We start from the raw sequence: 21635 nt of genomic DNA, 5'->3' as shown, positions 1-21635 counted from the left end.
AGCATCTCAAGGAATGAAAATCTCAACTTAAACATTTCTTCAAATATTTTCCCAAATTCAAATACATTCAAATACAGCCAAACGCATCAATAAACACAGATAAAACTTGCATAGATTTAGATAGATTTCCATAAATACATAATTTCAGGTATATTTATGCTCTTCCCTGAATTATGATCACAAGGGGAATGTGGACTGGCTCAATGAGAATTAGCCAATGGGGGTGGCAGGCAGGGACACTACTGTATGTTGCATGCCCAGCAGCAGCTGATGACTAGACCTGCAAATCTACCAGATAACAAAAGGAGGGAAGGCTGTGTGTGTTTTCTTCCACCCTTACAGAGCCTAGGACTTGCTGATCAGAAGGTCGGCGGTTCGAATCCCCACGATGGGGTGAGCTCCCATTGCTCGGTCCCTGCTCCTGCCAACCTAGCAGTTTGAAAGCACGTCAAAGTGCAAGTAGATACAGTGGTGCCTCACAAGACGAAATTAATTCGTTCCGCAAGTTCTTTCTTCTTGCGAGTTTTTCGTCTTGCGAAGCACGGTTTCCCATAGGAATGCATTAAAAATCAATTAATGCGTTCCTAGGGAAACCGCTTGCCAGGCTGGCGATGCGGAGAAGGGCTTTTCTCCGCACCGCAAGCCTTCAGGACAGGTAAGGGAACAGAGGGGAAGGCGCGCAGCGCTTTCCCTCTGTTCCCAGGGCTTGCGTGGGAGGAGGGTTTTTCCTCCCCACCGCCAACATTCAGAACAGCATTCTGAATGTTGGCGGTGGGAAGGAAAACCCTCCTCCCACCCCAAGTCTTCAGGAAAGCCATCCGATGCCCGGCGGCGGGAGGAGGCGTTCCCCCCCCCCGCCGGGCATCGGAGCTTCGTTCCGATGTCCGGCGGCGGGAGGAGAAGTTCCCCCCCCCGCCGGGCATCGGAGCTTCGTACCGATGCCGCGCGGAGGGAGGAGAAGTCCCCCCCCCCCGCCGGGCATCGGAGCTTCGTTCCGATGTCCGGCGGCGGGAGGAGAGGTTTCCCCCCCCGCCGGGCATCGGAGCTTCGTACCGATGCCGCGCGGAGGGAGGAGAAGTCCCCCCCCCGCCGGGCATCGGAGCTTCGTACCAATGCCGCGCGGAGGGAGGAGAAGTTTCCCCCCCCCCGCCGGGCATCGGAGCTTCGTTCCGATGTCCGGCGGCAGGAGGAGAAGTTTCCCCCCCCCCGGGCATCGGAGCTTCGTTCCGATGTCCGGCGGCGGGAGGAGAAGTTCCCCCCCCCCGCCGGGCATTGGAGCTTCGTTCCGATGCCCGGCGGCGGGAGGAGAAGTTCCCCCCCCCCGCCGGGCATTGGAGCTTCGTTCCGATGCCCGGCGGCGGGAGGAGAAGTTCCCCCCCCGCCGGGCATTGGAGCTTCGTTCCGATGCCCGGCGGCGGGAGGAGAAGTTCCCCCCCCCCCGCCGGGCATCGGAGCTTCGTTCCGATGTCCGGCGGCGGGAGGAGAAGTCCGTCTTGCGAGGCGTTCGTCTTGCGGGGTACCACTGTAAATAGGAACTGGTCCGTCGGGAAGGTAAATGGCGTTTCCGTGCACTGCTCTGGTTCTCCAGAAGCGGCTTTGTCATGCTGGCTCCCTCGGCCAATAAAGCGAGATGAGTGCCGCAACCCCAGAGTCGTCCATGACTGGACCTAATGGTCAGGGGTCCCCTTTACTGCATGCATGTGACCTCTTCCCTTAAAATCACCCCACCATCATTGCAATGTCTCCTGTTCTACAGCAAATTGAACCATAAATTGCCTCCTTCCCTATTTCATCTCTCTTTCTCTACTGTGGGTCTTTCCTGCCAACTGGTAGGCAAATATGTCGGTTTTGGTTTCTCTCGGTTTCTCACAAATTCAGTTCTCTACATTTCCACATCATTTTGCAATTATTATCAGTGCTTTTTTCTTTTAAAAAAACCAAACCCAATGACGTTTAGGGGTACTCTCATTTTGTCTCAAGAAAACCGCCATTTTATAGTTCAGATAAGGAAAAATAAATACAGTAAATGGACAAAAGTACAAAGATTCACAAAATGTTTAGGAGTACATGTACCCCTGCGTCCTCCCAGAAAAAAAGCACTGATTATAATTATTATTAAAAGTCTTCATTCAAATTCATCAGCATGCAAATTTCTCCTAATATACAAGTTGTTATGCAATTTTGCCTAACACACACATGGTTACAAAGCAAACACTTTTTTTGTATGTTCTTTTTGCTAATATATGAATTTATGTGTACATTTTAGCAATGACTTCTTGGAGGAAGAACTGCATTACAAAATTCAGAGAAGTGTGAATTTTGAAGGACAGCTTTGCTTTGCTTTGCTTCACATATCATTTCAGAAAATGAAATAAGGGAGCATGAGCAACTTTGGTTCATTAATTCCAGTGGGACTTCTTTGAGTAGTAGTTAGTTAAATTCAACCCGTTGTGACCCAGACATTTTCCTCTCTTTACTGGTGGGCTTAGCTGATCCCCTCAGAAGACCCCAGTAAATACTGTATTTTTTACTCTATAAGACGCACCAGACCACAAGACTGTTTTTGGAGGAGGAAAACAAGAAAAAAAAATATTCTGAATCTCAGAAGCCAGAACAGCAAGAGGGATCGCTGCGCAGTGAAAGCAGCAATCCCTCTTGCTGTTCTGGCTTCTGTGATAGCTGCGCAGCCTGCATTCGCTCCATAAGACGCACACACATTTCCCCTTACTTTTTAGGAGGGAAAAAGGGAGTCTTATAGAGCAAAAATACAGTATATTTAAAAATAATAATCAGGGAGGAGCTTGACAAAGTCCCCGAAGTCTGAGTTCACTATAGACCCCTAGATACCCCAAACAAAACAATAATATAGCTGCTAGTTGTGGAGCAACCAGAGAAAAGATAGAGACAGAGAAACCCAAAGCTACTAATAATTATTAAGCAAGCCTTCAAAAGGGCGGCAGCAACAGATCCTATAATCATAGTTTTTATTGGCAGATGAAGCTGGGATGGCAGCAAAAACCACAAGGTTAATTATGGCATCTGCTCGCTTCACTATCCCTCACAAGGGCTTAGATACTTGGCTTGAGCATCGTGATGGTCATCAGTCTGTAGTGCAGCCGGTTAAGCAAGCATCATGAAGCGTCCGCCACACTCAGGAATGTGCTTCTGGTGTGGCGATGACATTTCTGCAAAAGCTTCCATGGGGGGGGGTTAATGAATGTTTAGCACTCAAGAGCCCTTCTCCCTGGATGTCTTCACTCACAATGAGCTAGTTAGCCAGCCTGCAGATTTTGCAAGTAGGTTGCATGGAAAGGTTCAAAAGCGCCTCCTTTTAGAAGGATGGGCAACTGGAGTGGGGTTCTGCCTTGGCCCTGGCCTAATATTGTGTGACACAGATCCATGGCTGCTTTATAGGAGGCACACTCAGAAGGGGAGCTGCCAGGGTTTCGCCTGGTTATTAAGCCCATCGCATGAGAAGCCTATTGCCCCAAATTCCCAGCTCATAAATGCCTAGAAATTGCTATTCCTCCACAACGAAGCAGCCAAACCCAGCTTCCCAAAATGGATATAAAGGACGACTTGCCCTACTTAAACCCACAAAGCCTTTGCCTCTCCTCTCCCCCTCTCCTCCTCCCCCCCGGGAGTGCACCTTTTGCAATTCCTTTCATCTGCTTTTGCTCCAGCTCCTCCAGGCAGCAATGTCTTCCCACTGTGGTTCTGGACCTGATCCAAAAAATTACAGCTCTTATTCTGAGGTTCTGCCCACCAAAGGAAGCCAGGGCCTTATGAGCCAACCTCTTTGCCCTCCAATGGGTATTGGGATATATTATGGAGGAGCAGGGGGCTTTAGCAGCAAGAGTGTTGGCACTTATGGACCCAACTTTTCCACCGGTAGCAGAAGTGGCTGTCGTGGTGTTGTTGCTGAGCATAGCTATCACGGCACAGGATATAGCTGCAGCTTCATGGATACTGGAAGCGTCATGACCGGTACATCACGCACCATCGCTCCTGTGATTTGCAACAAGTCTCTCCTGCAACCTCTGAACCTGGAGATTGATACCACAGCCCTAGCGGTGAAGTTTCAAGCAAAGAATGAGCTGCAGAGCCTCAATAGTAAATTGGCCTCATTCATTGACAAGGTGAGTTGTGGGAGGGGTGTGGGGGGGGGAATAGGTGTCAATCAGGATCTATCAGAGGAACACAGCAGAATGGTTATGGTGAAAGGGAGTCAGAATAGAATGAGATTCTAATGCCAAGTTTTAGGCAAAAGGCCTAGCAGAACAATCTGGAAGAACTTGACATTCTTGACCTTATCCTTGCAAATACTACTGATGAAAAGGCCTTTATGTTCTCTAAGAGCAATTCAAAGGGAATTGGACAAATGTCTTGCACAAACATTGAGCAAGGTTTCATTATAGAAACGTTTGTCCCTGGACAGAAAAATTGTTGACCTTTTTTGCCAAAGTTTTTGAGCGTTTCAAAGAGAAGTAGGTAACAGTGATATGGGCCGATATGGGCTGCCATATGTCCAGATTTTCCCAGATATTTCTGCAATATTTCAGCCTGGACTTGCGGCTTGTAGCTACAGTTTTCTGGAAATTCTGGATGTATGGCAACCCTATTTGGCCCAAGTATGTGGCAAATGTGGGGACGCAAGTGGCGCTGTGGTCTAAACCACAGACAGAGCCTAGGACTTGCCGATCAGAAAGTTGGTGATTCGAATCCCCGTGACGGGGTGAGCTCCCGTTGCTCGGTCCCTCCTCCTGCCCACCTAGCAGTTCAAAAGCACATCAAAGTGCAAGAAGATAAATAGATACCGCTCCAGCGGGAAGGTAAACGGCGTTTCCGTGCGCTGCTCTGGTTCTTCAGAAGTGGCTTAGTCATGCTGGCCACATGACCTGGAAGCTGTACGCCAGCTCCCTCAGCCAATAAAGCAAAATGAGCACCGCAACCCCAGAGACGTCTGCGACTGGACCTAATGGTCAGGGGTTCCTTTACCTTTATATGTGGCAAATGTACTGTACTGACCCTAGAGATAGCTGATGAGTGGGCCTTGTGTTACATAATGATTGCTCCCCACATCAAATGGGTTTTTTGCGCGGTTGCTTGCAGCCCCCCCCTCCGATCCCATGTGGCTCCCGGCAGTACAGAGCCTGGATATTCCCCCCCTCCACTGGACACCTGGAGGTAGCCGTCTACCTCTGCCAGATACCCAATTCCAGCTGGGGGGGGGCGTTGCCAGGAGAGAGTTGGCCAGGTAAGGGGAGGGATCGACCAGCCCACACAACAGTGGGTGGAACTTACTTGGGAGTTCTCAGTTGGCTTCTTTTCTGGGGTTGCAACAGTAAAACTGCCATGGGCTCCTGCAGTTTCCAACAAGGACTTGCAATGGTCCTACACAGGCCTGATGCCCAGAATTGTCTAAGGGACAGGATAGCCTCAATGGACCTACAGTGGTGCCTCGCAAGACGAAAAGAATCTGTTCTGTGATTCTCTTCGTCTAGCGGTTTTTTCATCTTGTGAAGCAAGCCCATTAACGGATTAGCGGATTAGCGCTATTAGCGGCTTTTAGCGGCTTATCTGCTGATCGGATCAGCTGATAAGTGGCTTAGCGGCTTAGAAAAAGGGCGGGGGAAGGAAAAAAACCCAGCAGGAACTCACAAGACATTGTCGTCTTGCGAAGCAAGCCCATAGGAAATTCGTTTTGCGAAGCACCTCCAAAACGGAAAACTCTTTCGTCTAGCGAGTTTTCCGTCTTGCGAGGCATTCATCTTGCGGGGCGCCACTGTATTTGAGACCAGAGGAAAATTCTGTTTGGGTATAAGCTTTTTTTTCAAGTGTGCCTCAAACTCATTTCCCATATGGCAATTGTCTACATGACTATCGCCTCCATGTAGGAGGACAGCATGTGGAGGACACTTGTTCACCACCATGATTCATAACAAATGCTCGCATGTCTATCCCACCTTTGACACATTCTCTCAGCTCTGTGAGAACTGCTTTGCCATGGGTTCACCCCAAAGCACTGCTATAGGAGTTTGGATTTGATATCCCGCTTTATCACTACCCGAAGGAGTCTCAAAGCAGCTAACATTCTCCTTTCCCTTCCTCCCCCACAACAAACACTCTGTGAGGTGAGTGAGCCTGAGAGACTTCAGAGAAGTGTGACTGGCCCAAGGTCACCCAGCAGCTGCATGATTACGAGTCCACCGCTCTAACCACTACACCACACTGGCTATAGTGTTTAATGACTCACAACCACATGGAGAAAGCCATTCACACAGGCCTTTCCCATGGAATCAACATCCTTCATCCCATCAGAGTGCTGAGTCAATGGGGAAAGTGCCTATGAACAGTCTTGCTTTCATGGTTGCAAGCCTTTACTCATAGGATGAACACATGTTAGAGCAGCTACTGTGTTTAACGAGTTTAACACAGTGTATGTGCTATGTGTAGACACATTGAGATACTGTGAGAAGTCATGAGGAAATGTTATTTGTTTGCTTGTTCCATATATGTCCCACCATTCATCAGTTTCACTGATCCTAGGGCATGCTACATCTATGCACACTCTATAATGATGCAATGCATTATTTTATATAAATAAAACATCACTATCCACTTTACCAGGGACATGGGTGGCGCTGTGGGTTAAACCTCAGAGCGCAGGACTTGCCGATCAGAAGGTCGGCGGTTCGAATCCCCACAATGGGGTGAGCTCCTGTTGCTAGGTCCCTGCTCCTGCCAACCTAGCAGTTTAAAAGCACGTCAAAATTCAAGTAGATAAATAGGTACCACTCTGGCGGGAAGGTAAACGTGTCTCTGTGCGCTGCTCTGGTTTGCCACATGATCTGGAAGCTGTAAGCCGGCTCCCTCGGCCAATAAAGCGAGATGAGCACTGCAACCCCAGAGCCGGTCACAACTGGACCTAATGGTCAGGTCCTATCCACTTTACCGCTTTGGCTCTTTAGAGCCTATCGACTTCCTTCCCTCCCGCCTCATGGTTTTCAAAATTAACCTTTATATCATTGCATTTTGTACATTTTCCAATTCTAATTACACCCATTACAAAATAGCTCAAAATTTAAATAAAAATAGAAAGTTTTATCATTACAAGTCTTCAGACAACCCTGCTAGTGATGTTAATTGCTTACAATAATCTGGGTGAATCATTGTATTTCAATATTCTGTTGGAAGCCGCCCGGAGTAGCTGGGGAAACCCAGCCAGATGGGCGGAGTATAAATTATTATTATTATTATTATTATCATTACAAATATTGTATAAATTTACTCCAGTCCTTTTGGAATACTTGATCATCCTGGTTTCAGATTTTTTTCTGCCAGCTTCACCAGTTCTGCAAAGTCCAACATCTTCACCTGCCACTCTTCTTTCATTGGTACTTCTTGTTTCCATTTTGTGGCTAAAAGAATTCTTGCCGCAGTTGTTGCATACATAAACAGTCTTTTATCTTCCCTTGCTATCTCCTCACCCACTATACCCAGTAAAAAGGCTTCTGTTTTTTTAACAAAAGTATTTTTAATCATTTTTTAAAACTCATTATATACCATTTTCCCAGAAAGCCTATACCTCTTTACAAGTCCACCCCATGTGGTAGAAGATACTTTCCCTTTCTTTACATTTCCAGCACTCATTAGTTCTTGTTATAAGTAATATTAATGATGCGGTAGTAGGATTGCTCTAGACCAGCCTTTCTCAACCTGTGGGTCCCCAGATGTTGTTGAACTACAACTCCCATCACCCCTAGCTAGCAAGGCCAGAGCTCAGGGATGGTGGGGGTTGTAGTCCAACAACATCTGGGGACCCACAGGTTGAGAACCGCTGCTCTAGACTATCAATAGTGACTGGTGGAACATTTACTTGGCCCCCCACAAAAGGCTGTGGTTTTAGGTTTCACTGAGAAACAATAATGGTGCTTGCCTCATTTCAGGAAGGAGGGAATTCCACAACTAAGGTGCCACCACTGAGAAGGCTCCCTTTCATGCCACCATGCCATGGGCCTCTCCGGGTGGTGGAACCACTAGGCGGGACTCTTCTACAAATATTAATGAATAGGCAGGCTGATATTGAACAACAGGTTGACACATGAGCAGTTGTCACATCTGTGACAGTGCACATGGTCAGCACACTAATCCACACCGGAAATTGTTGTGTGTGAAGTGCTGCTTAAGTCATTTACAGATAGCTTGGCTGGCAGTGCAAAATTATGGAATGTTTACTCTGGCCCCCAGATCAACCTTGTTTCCTACATCACCATTGTGGTGCACAGGCCTGTCGTCTCTGTGGTCCTACCCCATGGATTCTAGTAATGTCTGGATGGAGGTAGGGGTGTTGGAGAATTATGAGGGAATTGGAAATGGAAGCAGAAATTGCTGGTGTTTGTTTATTTGTCCCATGTCCGGAAGAGCCACAAACATTTTCCTTTTGGGATTCAGGTCCGATTACTGGAGCAGCACAATCTGATGCTGAAAACTAAGTGGGATTTTGTGCAACAAAAGAAACGTTGCAAGAGCAACATGGAGCCCCTCTTTAATGAACACGTCGGTCAACTCAAGAAGGAGCTGGAGTGTCTTGAGCATGAGAGAGAGAAGCTAAAGGCTGAGCGCAACACTCTGGAGCACACTGTGGAGGGCTATAAAGCGAGGTGAGCTCTAAAGATGTCTCTAAAGATTTCAAATTCCATGTTATATAGAGCACCTATAAAGAAATAAGAAGGTGTGTGTGTGTGTGTGTGTGTGTGTGTGTGTGTGTGTACACACACACAAACACTGAGAGGCATGGAAAAAAACATTGTGGGGGAGAATTCAGATTTACTGCATAATGTAAAAATCAAAACATACACAGGGATTTATACCCACCTGAGGTCACAAGAAAGAATCATCTAGTACTTTCCTCATATTTCTGTAAGCCTAACAAGAATCCCCCAGCTTTCTCCCTCATCATATTACCCTTCCCCAAAATGATCTCCTTCAGATGTTAGAATCCAACTTCCATCAATTCCAGACAACATGGCCAGTGGTCAAGGTTGATGACAATTGTTACCCCAAAATATCTGGAGTTTGCAGAAGACTGCCATGAAGTGTTGTGTGGTTATAGATAGATTATATCCTTTTAAAAGGGACACGGGTGGCGCTGTGGGTTAAACCACAGAGCCTAAGGCTTGCTGATCAGAAGGTCGGAGGTTCGAATCCCTGCGATGGGGTGAGCTCCCGTTGCTTAGTCCCTGCTCCTGCCAACCTAGCAGTTCGAAAGCACGTCAAAGTGCAAGTAGATAAATAGGTACCGCTCTGTCAGGAAGGTAAACGGCATTTCCGTGCGCTGCTCTGGTTCACCAGAAGCAGCTTAGTCATGCTGGCCACATGACCCAGAAGCTGTACGCCGGCTCCCTTGGCCAATAAAGCGAGATAAGCTCTGCAACCCCAGAGTCGGCCAAGACTGGGCCTAATGGTCAGGGGTCCCTTTACCTTTACCTTTATCCTTTTAAAAGCTTCTGTGTGGGTTTTATAACTTCCCCTAAAAATGTCTTTCCAATATCTAATTCTTTATGAATTACTATTTTCTTTGGTGTTTTGTTTTAATGATTAAAATGATTAAAAAATATTTTCCCTTATTGTATTAGGTACGAGGAGGAATGCAACAGGCGAACGTCTACAGAGAATGAATTTGTGCTACTGAAAAAGGTTATGCACAGCAACATTTTTGTCAGAAGTTGCAATTTTTAGCTTACTACCTATGTAATCACTTTATCTAAAAACTCTGAAATGTATTTATATAATCTCTGTGTTTGCGTGTCGAGGTCCCCAAGCCACCCCCCTCCAAATAACTCACAATTCACACTTAATTTTTGTTTAAGGTTTTTGGCATAATTTTGGCCACAACTTTATTTAAAGACAAAACCGTGAGTGGTTGTTTAGGCATTGGTTAAGACTATCTGTCCCCCCGCCTGGGGACAGAACTGACTTCCGGGCACCACCGAAAGACAGTGCGGGGGAAAGCAAGTCAGGGAGAAATGGAGCTGAGTCACTGACCCTCAATTCTCATCTGCAGGCTCCCCGAAGGCTTGCCGGCCCTAGTCCCATTCCAGGGATTGGATGAAAAGATGGCAAGCCCCAGGATTCCTTTAACGGAATTCCCTTTCCGCAGCAACCATGGAGGGGCAGGCACAGCCTATCCTAACCCCTCCTCCACCAATTTATAACCAATGCCTAACCGCAACCTTACAAGTTGTGACGATTTGCTACGCAGCAGGCAAAAACCAAATGGCCCGGCCAATCAGCCAGATGGACAAAATTCCTACCAGGCCCCTGCCCCAACGGCAGACGACCCCATGACAGGCATAGCAAGGTCAATGCAACAACCCCTTACTCAAGGGCGGGTGGGCGGGTGATCCGTAGCACGCAGCAAAGAGAAAGCTCCAGGCTGCGTGCAGAGTATTTACACATTTTACCCCTCCCACCAAAATTGCAAGATAACTTTTACCCCAGCAACCCAGTGAACCAATCACTGCCCCAGGCCATCTTTAGAGACCCTGCCTGGCAACAGAGGGGTGGCTCAGCAGACCCCACCGCAACACGTGCTCTCCATGAAGGAGAACACGCTTTGCCCTGAATTATTGAGGGTGATCTGGGTCATGATTATTTCGCTTTTCCAATTGCGCCATTAAGAAGGCTTCTCAAGGCACACCAGGGATTCCCTAAGTTTCCAAGTGGCCATTGCTATCGAAAACAAAATGCACAGCCATTCCCCTCAGGGGAAAAAGCCAAGCTAACTAGGAAAATGCCCAGAGTTCATAACAGAAGGGGTGGATGTTTTGCTGGGGGGACGGGGACTTCTTTGTCACAGACAGGTCGAGCTTATAAAAACAGAGAAATATTTTCTGAGAGCACTCCATAGAATCATAGAATAGAATCATAGAGTTGGAAGAGACCACAAGGGCCATCGAGTCCAACCCCCTGCCAAGCAGGAAACACCATCAGAGCACTCCTGACATATGGTTGTCAAGCCTCTGCTTAAAGACCTCCAAAGTAGGAGACTCCACCACACTCCTGGGCAGCAAATTCCACTGTCGAACAGCTCTTACTGTCAGGAAGTTCTTCCTAATGTTTAGGTGGAATCTTCTTTCTTGTAGTTTGGATCCATTGCTCTGTGTCCGCTTCTCTGGAGCAATTGAAAACAACCTTTCTCCCTCCTCTATGTGACATCCTTTTATATATTTGAACATGGCTATCATATCACCCCTTAACCTCCTCTTCTCCAGGCTAAACATGCCCAGCTCCCTTAGCCGTTCCTCATAAGGCATCGTTTCCAGGCCTTTGACCATTTTGGTTGCCCTCCTCTGGACGCGTTCCAGTTTGTCAGTGTCCTTCTTGAACTGTGGTGCCCAGAACTGGACACAGTACTCCAGGTGAGGTCTGACCAGAGCAGAATACAGTGGCACTATTACTTCCCTTGATCTAGATGCTATACTCCTATTGATGCAGCCCAGAATTGCATTGGCTTTTTTAGCTGCCGCGTCACACTGTTGGCTCATGTCAAGTTTGTGGTCAACCAAGACTCCTAGATCCTTAAAACTGCTTGGATCTAGTTCAAGGGAGAGATCTCCATGCAAATATGTGGGTGAGGGCAGAAGCTAACCCACACCAATGATTCTTGGGTTCCTTGGGGACCAATCGCCACTTTTGCCTTTTGAGCTTCATGCCTCATCCCATTCCTTGTCCCAGGTAGTAAAATGTGGTACAAATCGCTGTGGTTTCCTTTCTTTTGCAGGATTTGGACTGTGTCTATTCACACAAGGCAGAACTGGAAGCCAAGGCAGAAAGTCATATGAAACAAATCAGCTTCTTGAAATGTGCATATAAACAGGTGATAAGGTTTTCTGCTATTGTGGTGAAGTATTCTCACTCAGTTCTCTTAAAGAAAGGTCTAAAACAGTAAAACACAAAGTTCTCTTGGCTTCCAGGATGTAACCAAGATCTTTGCTCTTGGAAGCAAAGGACATGATGGTAGCCCGTTCACCCATTCCAGAAGCTGATTGGACTGGCAGGCCACATTGGCAGGGATAGATTTAAAGCACTACAGTGTTACCTCGGGATGGGAACGGGATCTGTCCCAGAGCCCCATTCGCATCCTGAACATAATGTAAGATGCAACAGTGCGTCTGCGCGGGTGCGGGATCGCGTTTTGCTCTTTCTGTGCATGCGTGTGATGTCATTTTGACCGCCTGCGCATGCGCGAGTGGCAAAACCTGGACGTAATGCACTGTGCTATTTCCGGGTCGTCGCAGAGCGCAACCCAAACGTGCTCAACCTGAAGCGTATTCAGTGGCGTAGTGTGGGGGGTGCCAGGGGTGCCGGCCGCACCGGGCGCAACATCTGGGGGGGCGCGCTCGCTGCCTCCAGAGTCGCCGAAGAGCCTCGGGCGCAGGCTGTAGCGGAGCCGCATGTCTCGCGGAACCGACGAGCTGTGCGCGCGTCCGGGCTGAAGGCGCCCGGCAGGCAGCGGCTCTCAGCGCTCGCTGCGGAGGACGTGCCAGGCAGCCCCTCCTCACAGCCCCGCCTCCGCCGGTGCTGCTGCAGCTGCTGGGCCGTTGCATTTTCCTCGCCTCTCTGCCCCCCTCCTCCTCCGGGCAAGCGGCGTTGTTTGGGCGGCAGCGCCAGCGGCAGCTCGCAGGTTAGGGGTTAGGGGGGGGCGCAAATTACTTGCCTTGCCCCGGGTTAGGGGGCGCAAATTACTTGCGTTGCCCCGGGTGCTGACAACTCACGCTACGCCGCTGAGCGTATTTATCCCGAGGTATGACTGTATTAAATAAAGCACTATTTCCATAACTTTAAAGAAAGGCCTAACATATTACAGAAGCTGTCTAGGCCTTTGTGTTGTTTACCTACCTACTAAATCTAATTTTGTTTGTTAGATTAATGCCAGTGTGATTTCTTAAAACCCAGGTTTGGTCAAAAGTTTCTAAACATGAAGTTAATTTAGCACTTGTCTCAATTCCTGGTTATGCATACATAACTGAGACTTCACATACTATGTCACTGCAGGAAATTTGTGAGCTCCAGAACTGCATTTCTGACACTTGTGTTATGGTGCAAATGGACAATAGCCGAGGCCTAGATATGGACCATGCGATTGAGGAGTTCCGGCGTCGATATGAAGCAATTGCTTCCAGAAGCCGAGCTGAAGCTGAGGCTTGGTTCCAGTGCCGGGTAAGGAATTGGGCAGATTTCGCCCCAGGGATCCTCCTACATCAGTGGTGGGGAACCTGGAGACCTTCAGATGTTGTTAGATTCCATCAGCCCCAGCCAGCATGGCCAACTGTCAGGGGCGATGGGAACGATAGCCCTGCAACACCAGGAGAGCCACAGGTTCCTCACCCCTGTCCTTGGGGAAACATGGCCAAATTCTTGCCTGCTCCACTTCTTAACCAGTTATTTTGTTTTTCATGGTAGTATGATGAGCTCAGGACAGCAGCAGCGAAACGCTGTGACGATCTGCATAACGTCAAGGAAGAACTTCAGGCTCTGACCCGTGTTGCTCACAGGCTGGAGTCAGAAATTGCAAGTGTCAAGGCTCAGGTGAGTTTAATGCAGGGATGGTGAATTTGTGGTCATCCAGGTGTGTTGAACTACAGCCCCCATCATCATCCCTGACCATTGGCCACGTTGAATGGTGCTGATGAGAGTTGGAGCCCAGGAAGAAGTGGAATGTGACAGGCTCCCCTCCTCTGGTCCATTGGTTTGTCCATTCAATAGACAACTTCGGGCAGCAAACCTGAATATCAAGTGCCACATAGAGGGGCATTTCTCAGGAAGCCCCTCACAAATTTTGTAAACAGCCTAAGGGCAGATACAGTTGTTCCCCACAAAGATGTTTAAGCTGTTTCCCTGTGATCCCTTCCGATTTCATCCCGATAACGTCTGGTTCCAGGAAACTTTGGGGTTGGATCCACTTATTTTTATGTGTTGCTTTCTTAAAAGCATTTCCTAAACCATTTAACATGTTGCAAAATCTCAAAGTGGTGTACACTATGTACAATATAGAACAACACCCATGGAAACAAAAAAACAGCCAAAAACAGTATAAAAAAGATAGAAAAGGAATTAATAAGCAAATGCTACCCTCTCTCACAGATGGCATTTCATTGACTTGCTTGGGGAACAGGAGCAGGGCAGGGAGTTGCGAACTCTTTTCCTCTGTTTTCCTGATGTAAATTTCACAGTACCAAAAAAGTGCCATTTGCCTTGCTAGAGAAGGCAGACATATATGTTACTTAAGGGATCATCTTACATCATACGTTCTGACTTGATCACTTCAATCTGCAGAACTTGCACTTCTACAAGTGCCACACAATGTCTGTTTGCGTTTCTGAGGAGGCGTCCAGTACTTTGCAATTCCCTGACTGTTGAGAATAGTCAGGCACCATCACTGCATTCTTTTAGGTACCTGCTGAAAACATTTCTGCTTCGGCAGACCTCTCCAAACACACAATTTGCTTATAATGTTTTATTGAGTGTTTTTAATAGATGTTTTGAACAGTTTTGAAATGCATTTTAAATGCGTTTCATTTTATTCATGGTTGAATTTTTTTAAAAACTGATGATATGTCTGCTTCCCCGAGCTTCTTTGGGAAGAAGGGTGGATAATGAGGAGGAGGAGGATGTTTCCCCAAAGTGTGTAAATTTAGATGAGGAAAATGACACTGGGAAAGGATTACCCCCTTTCCTCCCAGGGCAACTTTCCAATTCAGCTCATATTTATTTATTTTATTAAATTAATACCCCTCTGTTAAAATATATCACCAGGGAGCTTACAATAAAAGAATGCAAAACTCCATAAAACAGTACATTGGAGTCAGATACAAAGAGCAAATCTCTTTCCTCTGTGTATCCACATAACTGCTTTTAAGTAGTAGTGAAGATGGCAAGAGATCTGATAAAACGCGATATACAGTGGTGCCCCGCAAGACGAATGCCTCGCAAGACGGAAAACTCGCTAAACAAAAGAGTTTTCCGTTTTGGAGGTGCTTCGCAAAACGAATTTCCTATGGGCTTGCTTCGCAAGACGACAATGTCTTGCGAGTTCCTGCTGGTTCCCCCCCCTTTTTCTAAGCCGCTAAGCCGCTTATCAGCTGATCCGATCAGCAGATAAGCCGCTAAAAGCCGCTAATAGCGCTAATAGCGCTAATCCGCTAATCCTTCAATGGGCTTGCTTCGCAAGACGAAAAAACCGCTAGATGAAGAGAATCACAGAACGGATTCTTTTCGTCTTGCGAGGCACCACTGTACTGGCCCTGATTTGGAAGTTTCAGAAATAATAGCACAGTGGAGCACTGCAGGATATCACAGCTTGCCAATGGCTCTCTTCATATGGAACAAAGGTTGGCTTGGGTCAAACTTCCAAGCACACCGAGGAAGGTACATAAGGAAATGTCCTGTGCATTCTGCATTGACAGTGTCGCAAATTGGAAGAGGAGGTGTCTGGAGCTGAGGAACGCGGGGAGATGGCGGTGAAGGATGCCAAATGCAAACTGGCAGATCTGGAAGAGGCCCTGCGCAAGGCCAAGCAAGACATGGCTTGCCAGCTGCGGGAATACCATGAACTGATGAACATGAAGCTGGCTTTGGGTATTGAGATTGCCACATACAGGAAGCTTCTGGAAGGAGAGGAAATTTGGTGAGTGTAATTTAACCTTGTTAAAAACATTCTGTGGGAAGAATTCCAAGCAATATGTCTTTTCCCAGTATGATTCCAAAAAGGGCACTGGCTCCTGGTAGGCAGATATATTTTTTAGGGGGCTGGGCCCCCTCAGTGTTCAGAGGGCCCCTGCATGATGTCAGGACATTGTGTCTGTTTTCCTCAATCCTCTGGAGAAGTTGGCGCCTCTGCTTTCCAAACAATGTTTGCTTTACCCCCTGTGTTCAGATTAGAAATGAAGTTATTTGCACAAAATTCAACATGTGGCAGATTTCCAAGTCTGAAATAATTGGGTTCAGGCATTTGAATTTTGAAATATCAAAATGAAAAGTTTCATTATGGAAATGAAAGTTAGGTGCTCCAATATGAGGGCTGCTTGTTCTCTTACTAAAGCAGACTCCCACTCCAGAATTCATCTAAGATTTCAGGCTTTGAAATTGGACATTGAAATATAAAATAGTTCCATTTTGAATGCTGCATCTTGACAAAATCTAGAGATAATATTTGAAAGGGGGAGGGATGAATTTATAACAAGTATTTCACTTCCGGTTTGACTTTTAGACCTTCAGGGTTTTTTATTTTCTTTTTTTTCTGGTACACATTATCCTTTCATATACTCAGAAACAGAACGGATATTTTTAAAGCACTTTTAATACTTTAAAAGGAGCTGCAAAGGCTAATTCACATGTTGTCCACTCACTTATTGACTATAGTTATCAAGAAGTGACTTGCATCTGTAAAACAGCCATCACAAGTAGGATATCTGCACAAGCTCATTGGGGGTGCCAACTTGAATAAAATATTGGGGGCCCCAGATGCACACACACCATTTGAATGCCAATGCCCATCAACTTTGGGGAGGCCTGCCCCCCTCAAATATTTTATTGGTGGGGCCAAAGTGACCTTGGCCCCTAGGAGTTGGCTCCCATGAGGCCCATTATCAGCACCCAGCCTGGTAGGGGAAATGCTGTGGTCCATGGGCCCTGGACCACAGCTGGGGCTGCTCACTGGCTGCAGCCGCACGCAACGATTTGCTTAACAGTACCAGGCTGAGCACAGCCTGTCTCCTTAGAAATTTTTTTTAAGGGATTATGAGCAAAGGGCCCATCAGGGTGTCATTGGGGTGGTCTGGAGGGTCCCTTGCTAAGGGTCCCCCTCATACCTGGCACCAGCCTTGCCTCTGCATGATGGTTTTCAATAGAGACATTTCAGTCATTTGACCGTAAGTCATCAACTAACAATGACTACTAACACATCAGTGAGCCCTAAGAGGCACCTCAAGCCTGTTGAACATAGACAGAGATCTGAAATGGTTCTTCTTTTTTTCATTTCTCATTAGGTTGAATGAAGGGGAGTGTGCTGTGAACATCTGTAAGTAGCTTATAAACTGAGATAACTATATGACAAGTATTATGAGACCGTAGTCCATATCCTCTTGGTGGTTTAAAAAGGACACACAAATCCATGGCCATCTTACCCATAGGTGCTAGGGGTGCGGGGCACTCGGGCACCAGGCTCTAAGGGGCGCTAGGCCAAGGGTCCGGGGCCTGAGAGTTGAGTCCGGGGAAGAGTCCACCTGTCAGTCGGGTGCTGCGGCCAGCCCTTCTGCTGCGGGTGGCTCTGCGCCACAAGTTTGGGGGTGACCAAACCAGCGAGATGCTGAGGCGGCCGACCGGCTCCGCCCTCCTGCACGCCTGGGACTGGGCAACCGGGGGGAGGGGGCGCCGGGCAGATCTTTGCACCCTGGCGCCGCATATGATTAAGACAACCCTTCCCAAATCCACACATATTTGCAACCCACTTCCTTCCTAGACCCTCAAAGTATCCTTTCTAGGGCTAAAATGTTTACTCAGTTACTCAATTAGACTAGTGGATTAAAAACCTTCGAATTGTTTAAAAACATGCCACTATTGGATCACTATTGCTTACTTCTTTAACAAGATTTACTAGAAGCACTTGCAGAACTCCAGATTGCAGGCTCCATTTTGAAAGAGTGATTTCACCTAAACTCTTACCAGTGACTCTTCTAAGATGGTGTCTGCGGTGATGTGTGCGCCATCTAAACATTCCAGTATAATTTGTTTTCCTTTTGGAATACAGTGATGCCTCGCAAGACGAAATTAATCCGTTCCGCGAGACTCTTCGTCTAGCGGTTTTTTCGTCTTGCGAAGCAACCCTATTAGCGGATTAGCGGATTAGCGCTATTAGCGGTTTAGCGGCTATTAAAGGCTTAGCAGCTTAGCAGCTAAAAGGCTATTAGCGGCTTAGCGGCTTAGAAAAAGGGGGGGAGCGAAAAAAGACTCGCAAGACTTTTTCGTTTTGCGAAGCAAGCCCATAGGGAAATTCGTCTTGCGAAGCGCATCGAAAAACGGAAAACCCTTTCGTCTAGCGGGTTTTTTGTCTTGCGAGGCATTCATCTTGCGGGGCACCACTGTATTGCTTTTACTCCAATTGAAAGTTACGCAGATTTAATTGATGTATTTATTGATCAAGTACACAGTCGAATCAAGTTCAGCATTTGAGTTTTAAAAGGAGATTTATGGATTGGGTGCACAGCACGAATCCCCACCCACCCACACCACAAAGAGGCAGTAAGTGTGAGACCAGCGTAAACCAGCCACTAGCTTTGCCACCTTAAAAACAAAAAGTGCCTTGTTGCATCAGTTCAAAGCTTTATCTTGTCCTCCTGCATTCCTTCTCCAGTGCTGGGCCTCCGGCTGCCTATAAGCTCATAGATCATAATGAAAACATGAGAAACTGCCTTATACTGAAATATATAAATAAAAAATAAAAATAAATTGTCCAGTAGCGCCTTAGAGACCAACTAAGTTTGTTCTTGGTATAAGCTTTCGTGTGCATGCACACTTCTTCAGATACACTGAAACCGAAGTCACCAGACCCTTATATATAGGGGGAGGGTAGGGTGGGGTTTTTCTCAGGAGGGCAGTAGGAGATGGGTGATTGGCTCAATGCAACAGGTATACCTGTTGACGACTGTTAACAACTGCAGTTAGTCCTACAGGAAAAAGCAAGGAATAGTATGCAGATGATTAGCATATGTAATGAGACAGGAATCCATTATCTCTATTAAGACCAAGTCTCTCCATAGTTTGCAGTTTAGTGATAAGCTGTAATTCAGCAACTTCTCTTTCAAGTCTGTTTCTGAAATTCTTTTGTAATAAGGCAGCTGCTTTAAGATCCTGTAGTGAATGTCCTGGGAGACTGAAGTCTTCTCCTACTGGCTTCTCTGTCTTGTATTGCCTTATACTGAGTCACACCATTGGTCCACGTGGCTCCATGTGAACTAGCAGCAGCTCTCCACAGTTTCAGGCAAGATACGTCACCAACTGCAGATTTTGGGGACTGAACCTGGAATCTTCCACATGCACAGCAGATGCTCTCTACCCCAAAGGGTCTTCAGCAGGACCAGGTGGCTATAGGCATCTGCTGTTGTTTGTCTCTAACATCTGAATATGGAAGTCCCATGCTTACCCATTAGTATGTCTTACAACTGGCCTTGATGGGTCTACCCTACATGAATTCATCTTCTTAGATACTTGGCTAGCTGAGCAGTGGCGTAGCGTGGGTTGTCAGCACCCGGGGCAAGGCAAGTAATTTGCGCCCCCTAACCCTTGGATTTTAGCAGTCAAATGCGAGCGCGCCCCCCAGATGTTGCGCCCGGCCCCCCTGCACCCCCCCCACGCTACGCCACTGGGGCTGGGGGCGAGTGAAGGAGCCAAGGACCCCCCCCAAAAGGCTCAGCAGGAATTTATTAAATTTATTATTTGCTGAGCCCCCGCGGGCCGAGGCAGCCGAAGCCCCCTCCCCTCGGGCGCCTTCCCACCCCCTCCTCTCCTTGGGCTGTAGGTGGAGGCTCCAGATCCGGGCTTGGCGAGCGCCTCTCCTCCTCCCGGCAGGGTCCGGGGGCTTCCAGCCGTGCTCCGTCCTCGCCCCCCCCCGCGCGGCTGAGAGCCGGAGCCAGCGGCGCCCCCTTCTGCCCTCCTCCCTCTCCTCCCTCCCAGTCTGCAGAAGCAGCCGCCGCCTGTGGCTGGGCCAAGGGGATGGCGGCGGCGGGGTGCGGAGGCTGCCCGTGCCCGGCCAGGCGTCGGTGGCGGTGTCGGCGCTGCTGCAGTGGCTGCTCCTCCTGCGAGCAGTGAGTGGAGCGCAGCCGCCGCAGCGGCGGCGGGGGGCGCGCGCGCGCTAGAGCGCAAGGCTGGCGGTGGGGAGCCCGGCAGAGGAAGGAACTTGTCCCTTCCCTCTGGACTCGCGCCCCCCCCCAGATGTTGCGCCCGGTGTGGCCGGCACCCCTGGCACCCCCCATGCTACGCCACTGTAGCTGAGATCACTAAAAGCCAGGAAGCTTCCATAAGAAGTGTGTCCTTATTCTGGTAGGAAGCTAAGTCTAGATTCCCTTAAAAACGTAAATGTGCTGTTCTCTTTTCTTCCTCCTCAGCTGTTCAGAGAAGTGAGGGGGCGATAGTGAGTGATGGTGGCCCCCACCGTGGAGCAGGAGACACACATGGAAGCAGCCATAAAACTGAAGGTGTTTGCAGCCGTGATACCTCTGGCAGCGGCACAACCGCAAGGAGCGTCCAGACAAGTGGTGGGGATGTTCGCAGTTCTTCTTGCCCAGTGACACATGCCCCTGCCCAGGGCTTCAGTGGTGGAAGTACTAAGACCACCACATTGCGCTTTGTGTCTGCTAGTTACTCATGTGCGCCACCACATTGAAAATCAGGAGTCCTGTGTAGAATGAAACACAAATGTTTCTCAGCTCCTGATATCAGAAAAAGAATGTCTGCTTCTGTCATTGCTGAGCAAGAAGCGGGGGCCGCTTGTTGATGATTTGGAGAACAAGAAGCGAGATATATAAATCTGAAAGTGGAAAAAAAAACCCTGTTTTCTCATTGTAGTCTTTGTCTGATAAAAGGCCCTTTCTGATATCATCTCGGTAGAGTAGGAGGCTGCTGCCATCTGTCTCCCTCTGGGGCTGCTCTGGTAACAATGGAAGCCCAAAATTATCTGGGAGGAATCTACAACACTTTCCCATAGCACCACTGCCTCAGCTTCTGACCAGAGAAGGTTTCATTTGTCATATTTATTCTTACATTTAGATCCCTCCACCTTTCCTCCAAGGCAGGGGTCAGCAAACTTTTTCAGCAGAGGGCCGATCCACTGACCCTCAGACCTTGTGGGGAGCCAGACTATATTTGGGAGGGATGATGCAAGCAGCAGGGGCTGGCGGTGGCGGAGGGACGATGAGCAGTGAACAAAAGGGCTCCGGAGAGGGGCTGCTTAAAAATGGTGGCCACTTGAGAGCTGCTGCTGCTGGCACCAACAAAGCCCACCCCCTTCCTCCTCTTGGCAGGGCAGGGAGAAGCCAGGAGGAGGGAGGGAAGAGGAGGTGGCACTGCCGTGTGAGGGAGTAGGAGGGAGAGGGGAAGAATGTGCATGCTGGCGATCCATGCGGTGATTCCCGGACCATCCGTGGGCCAGATCCAGAAGGCAATTGGGCCTGATCCGGCCCGCAGGCCTTAGTTTCCCTACCCACGCTCCAAGGTGATTTACATGGTTCTTCTCCTTACTTCTTTATTCTCACACAACAACCCTCTGAGCTAGATTTGGCTGAGAGACAGTGGCTGGCCCAGGACCATGCTGTGAGCTTTATGGTCCATCTCCCAGGTCCTAGTCCAACCACTATGGTACCTTGGCTTCAGCCACCTGGAGGCCTCTTGGGCTTCTCTTAATCTGGCAGGTGGTAAAGGGGACTCACCTTATCTTTGATGGCTTGTGGAGCTGGAAATGGGTCATGAGATCAGGTCCTTGGTAAGACTACCTGATTTTCTCCTGGAGGGATCAGCACATTGCCTCCTAACTTCCCCTTTGGCTGCTTCTCACCCCTTCGGGATCTCAGCTTCCAGTA

At 48.2% G+C, this 21635-nt stretch overlaps 1 protein-coding gene across 1 annotated transcript; it reads left to right on the top strand.

Annotated features, from left to right (window-relative positions):
• Positions 1-3980: 3980 nt before the first annotated feature.
• Positions 3981-20572, top strand: LOC310700891 (keratin, type II cuticular Hb4-like; the record flags this gene model as incomplete). The annotated part of the gene is made up of 9 exons (XM_083490845.1): positions 3981-4139; positions 8455-8663; positions 10532-10637; positions 11786-11881; positions 13060-13224; positions 13468-13593; positions 15471-15691; positions 17052-17083; positions 20166-20572. The coding sequence occupies 9 exons, from the start codon at positions 3981-3983 to the stop codon at positions 20441-20443; spliced, it is 1392 nt and encodes a 463-aa protein (XP_083346971.1). The 3' UTR covers positions 20444-20572.
• Between the last annotated feature and the right edge of the window lie 1063 nt (positions 20573-21635).

This window comes from Podarcis liolepis (assembly GCF_965112155.1).
Source record: "Podarcis liolepis genome assembly, chromosome: 2".
In the NCBI taxonomy this organism is placed as follows: Eukaryota; Metazoa; Chordata; class Lepidosauria; order Squamata; family Lacertidae; genus Podarcis; species Podarcis liolepis.
Note: the sequence above shows the minus strand (reverse complement) of the source record. Positions and strands in the feature narration are given on the sequence as shown.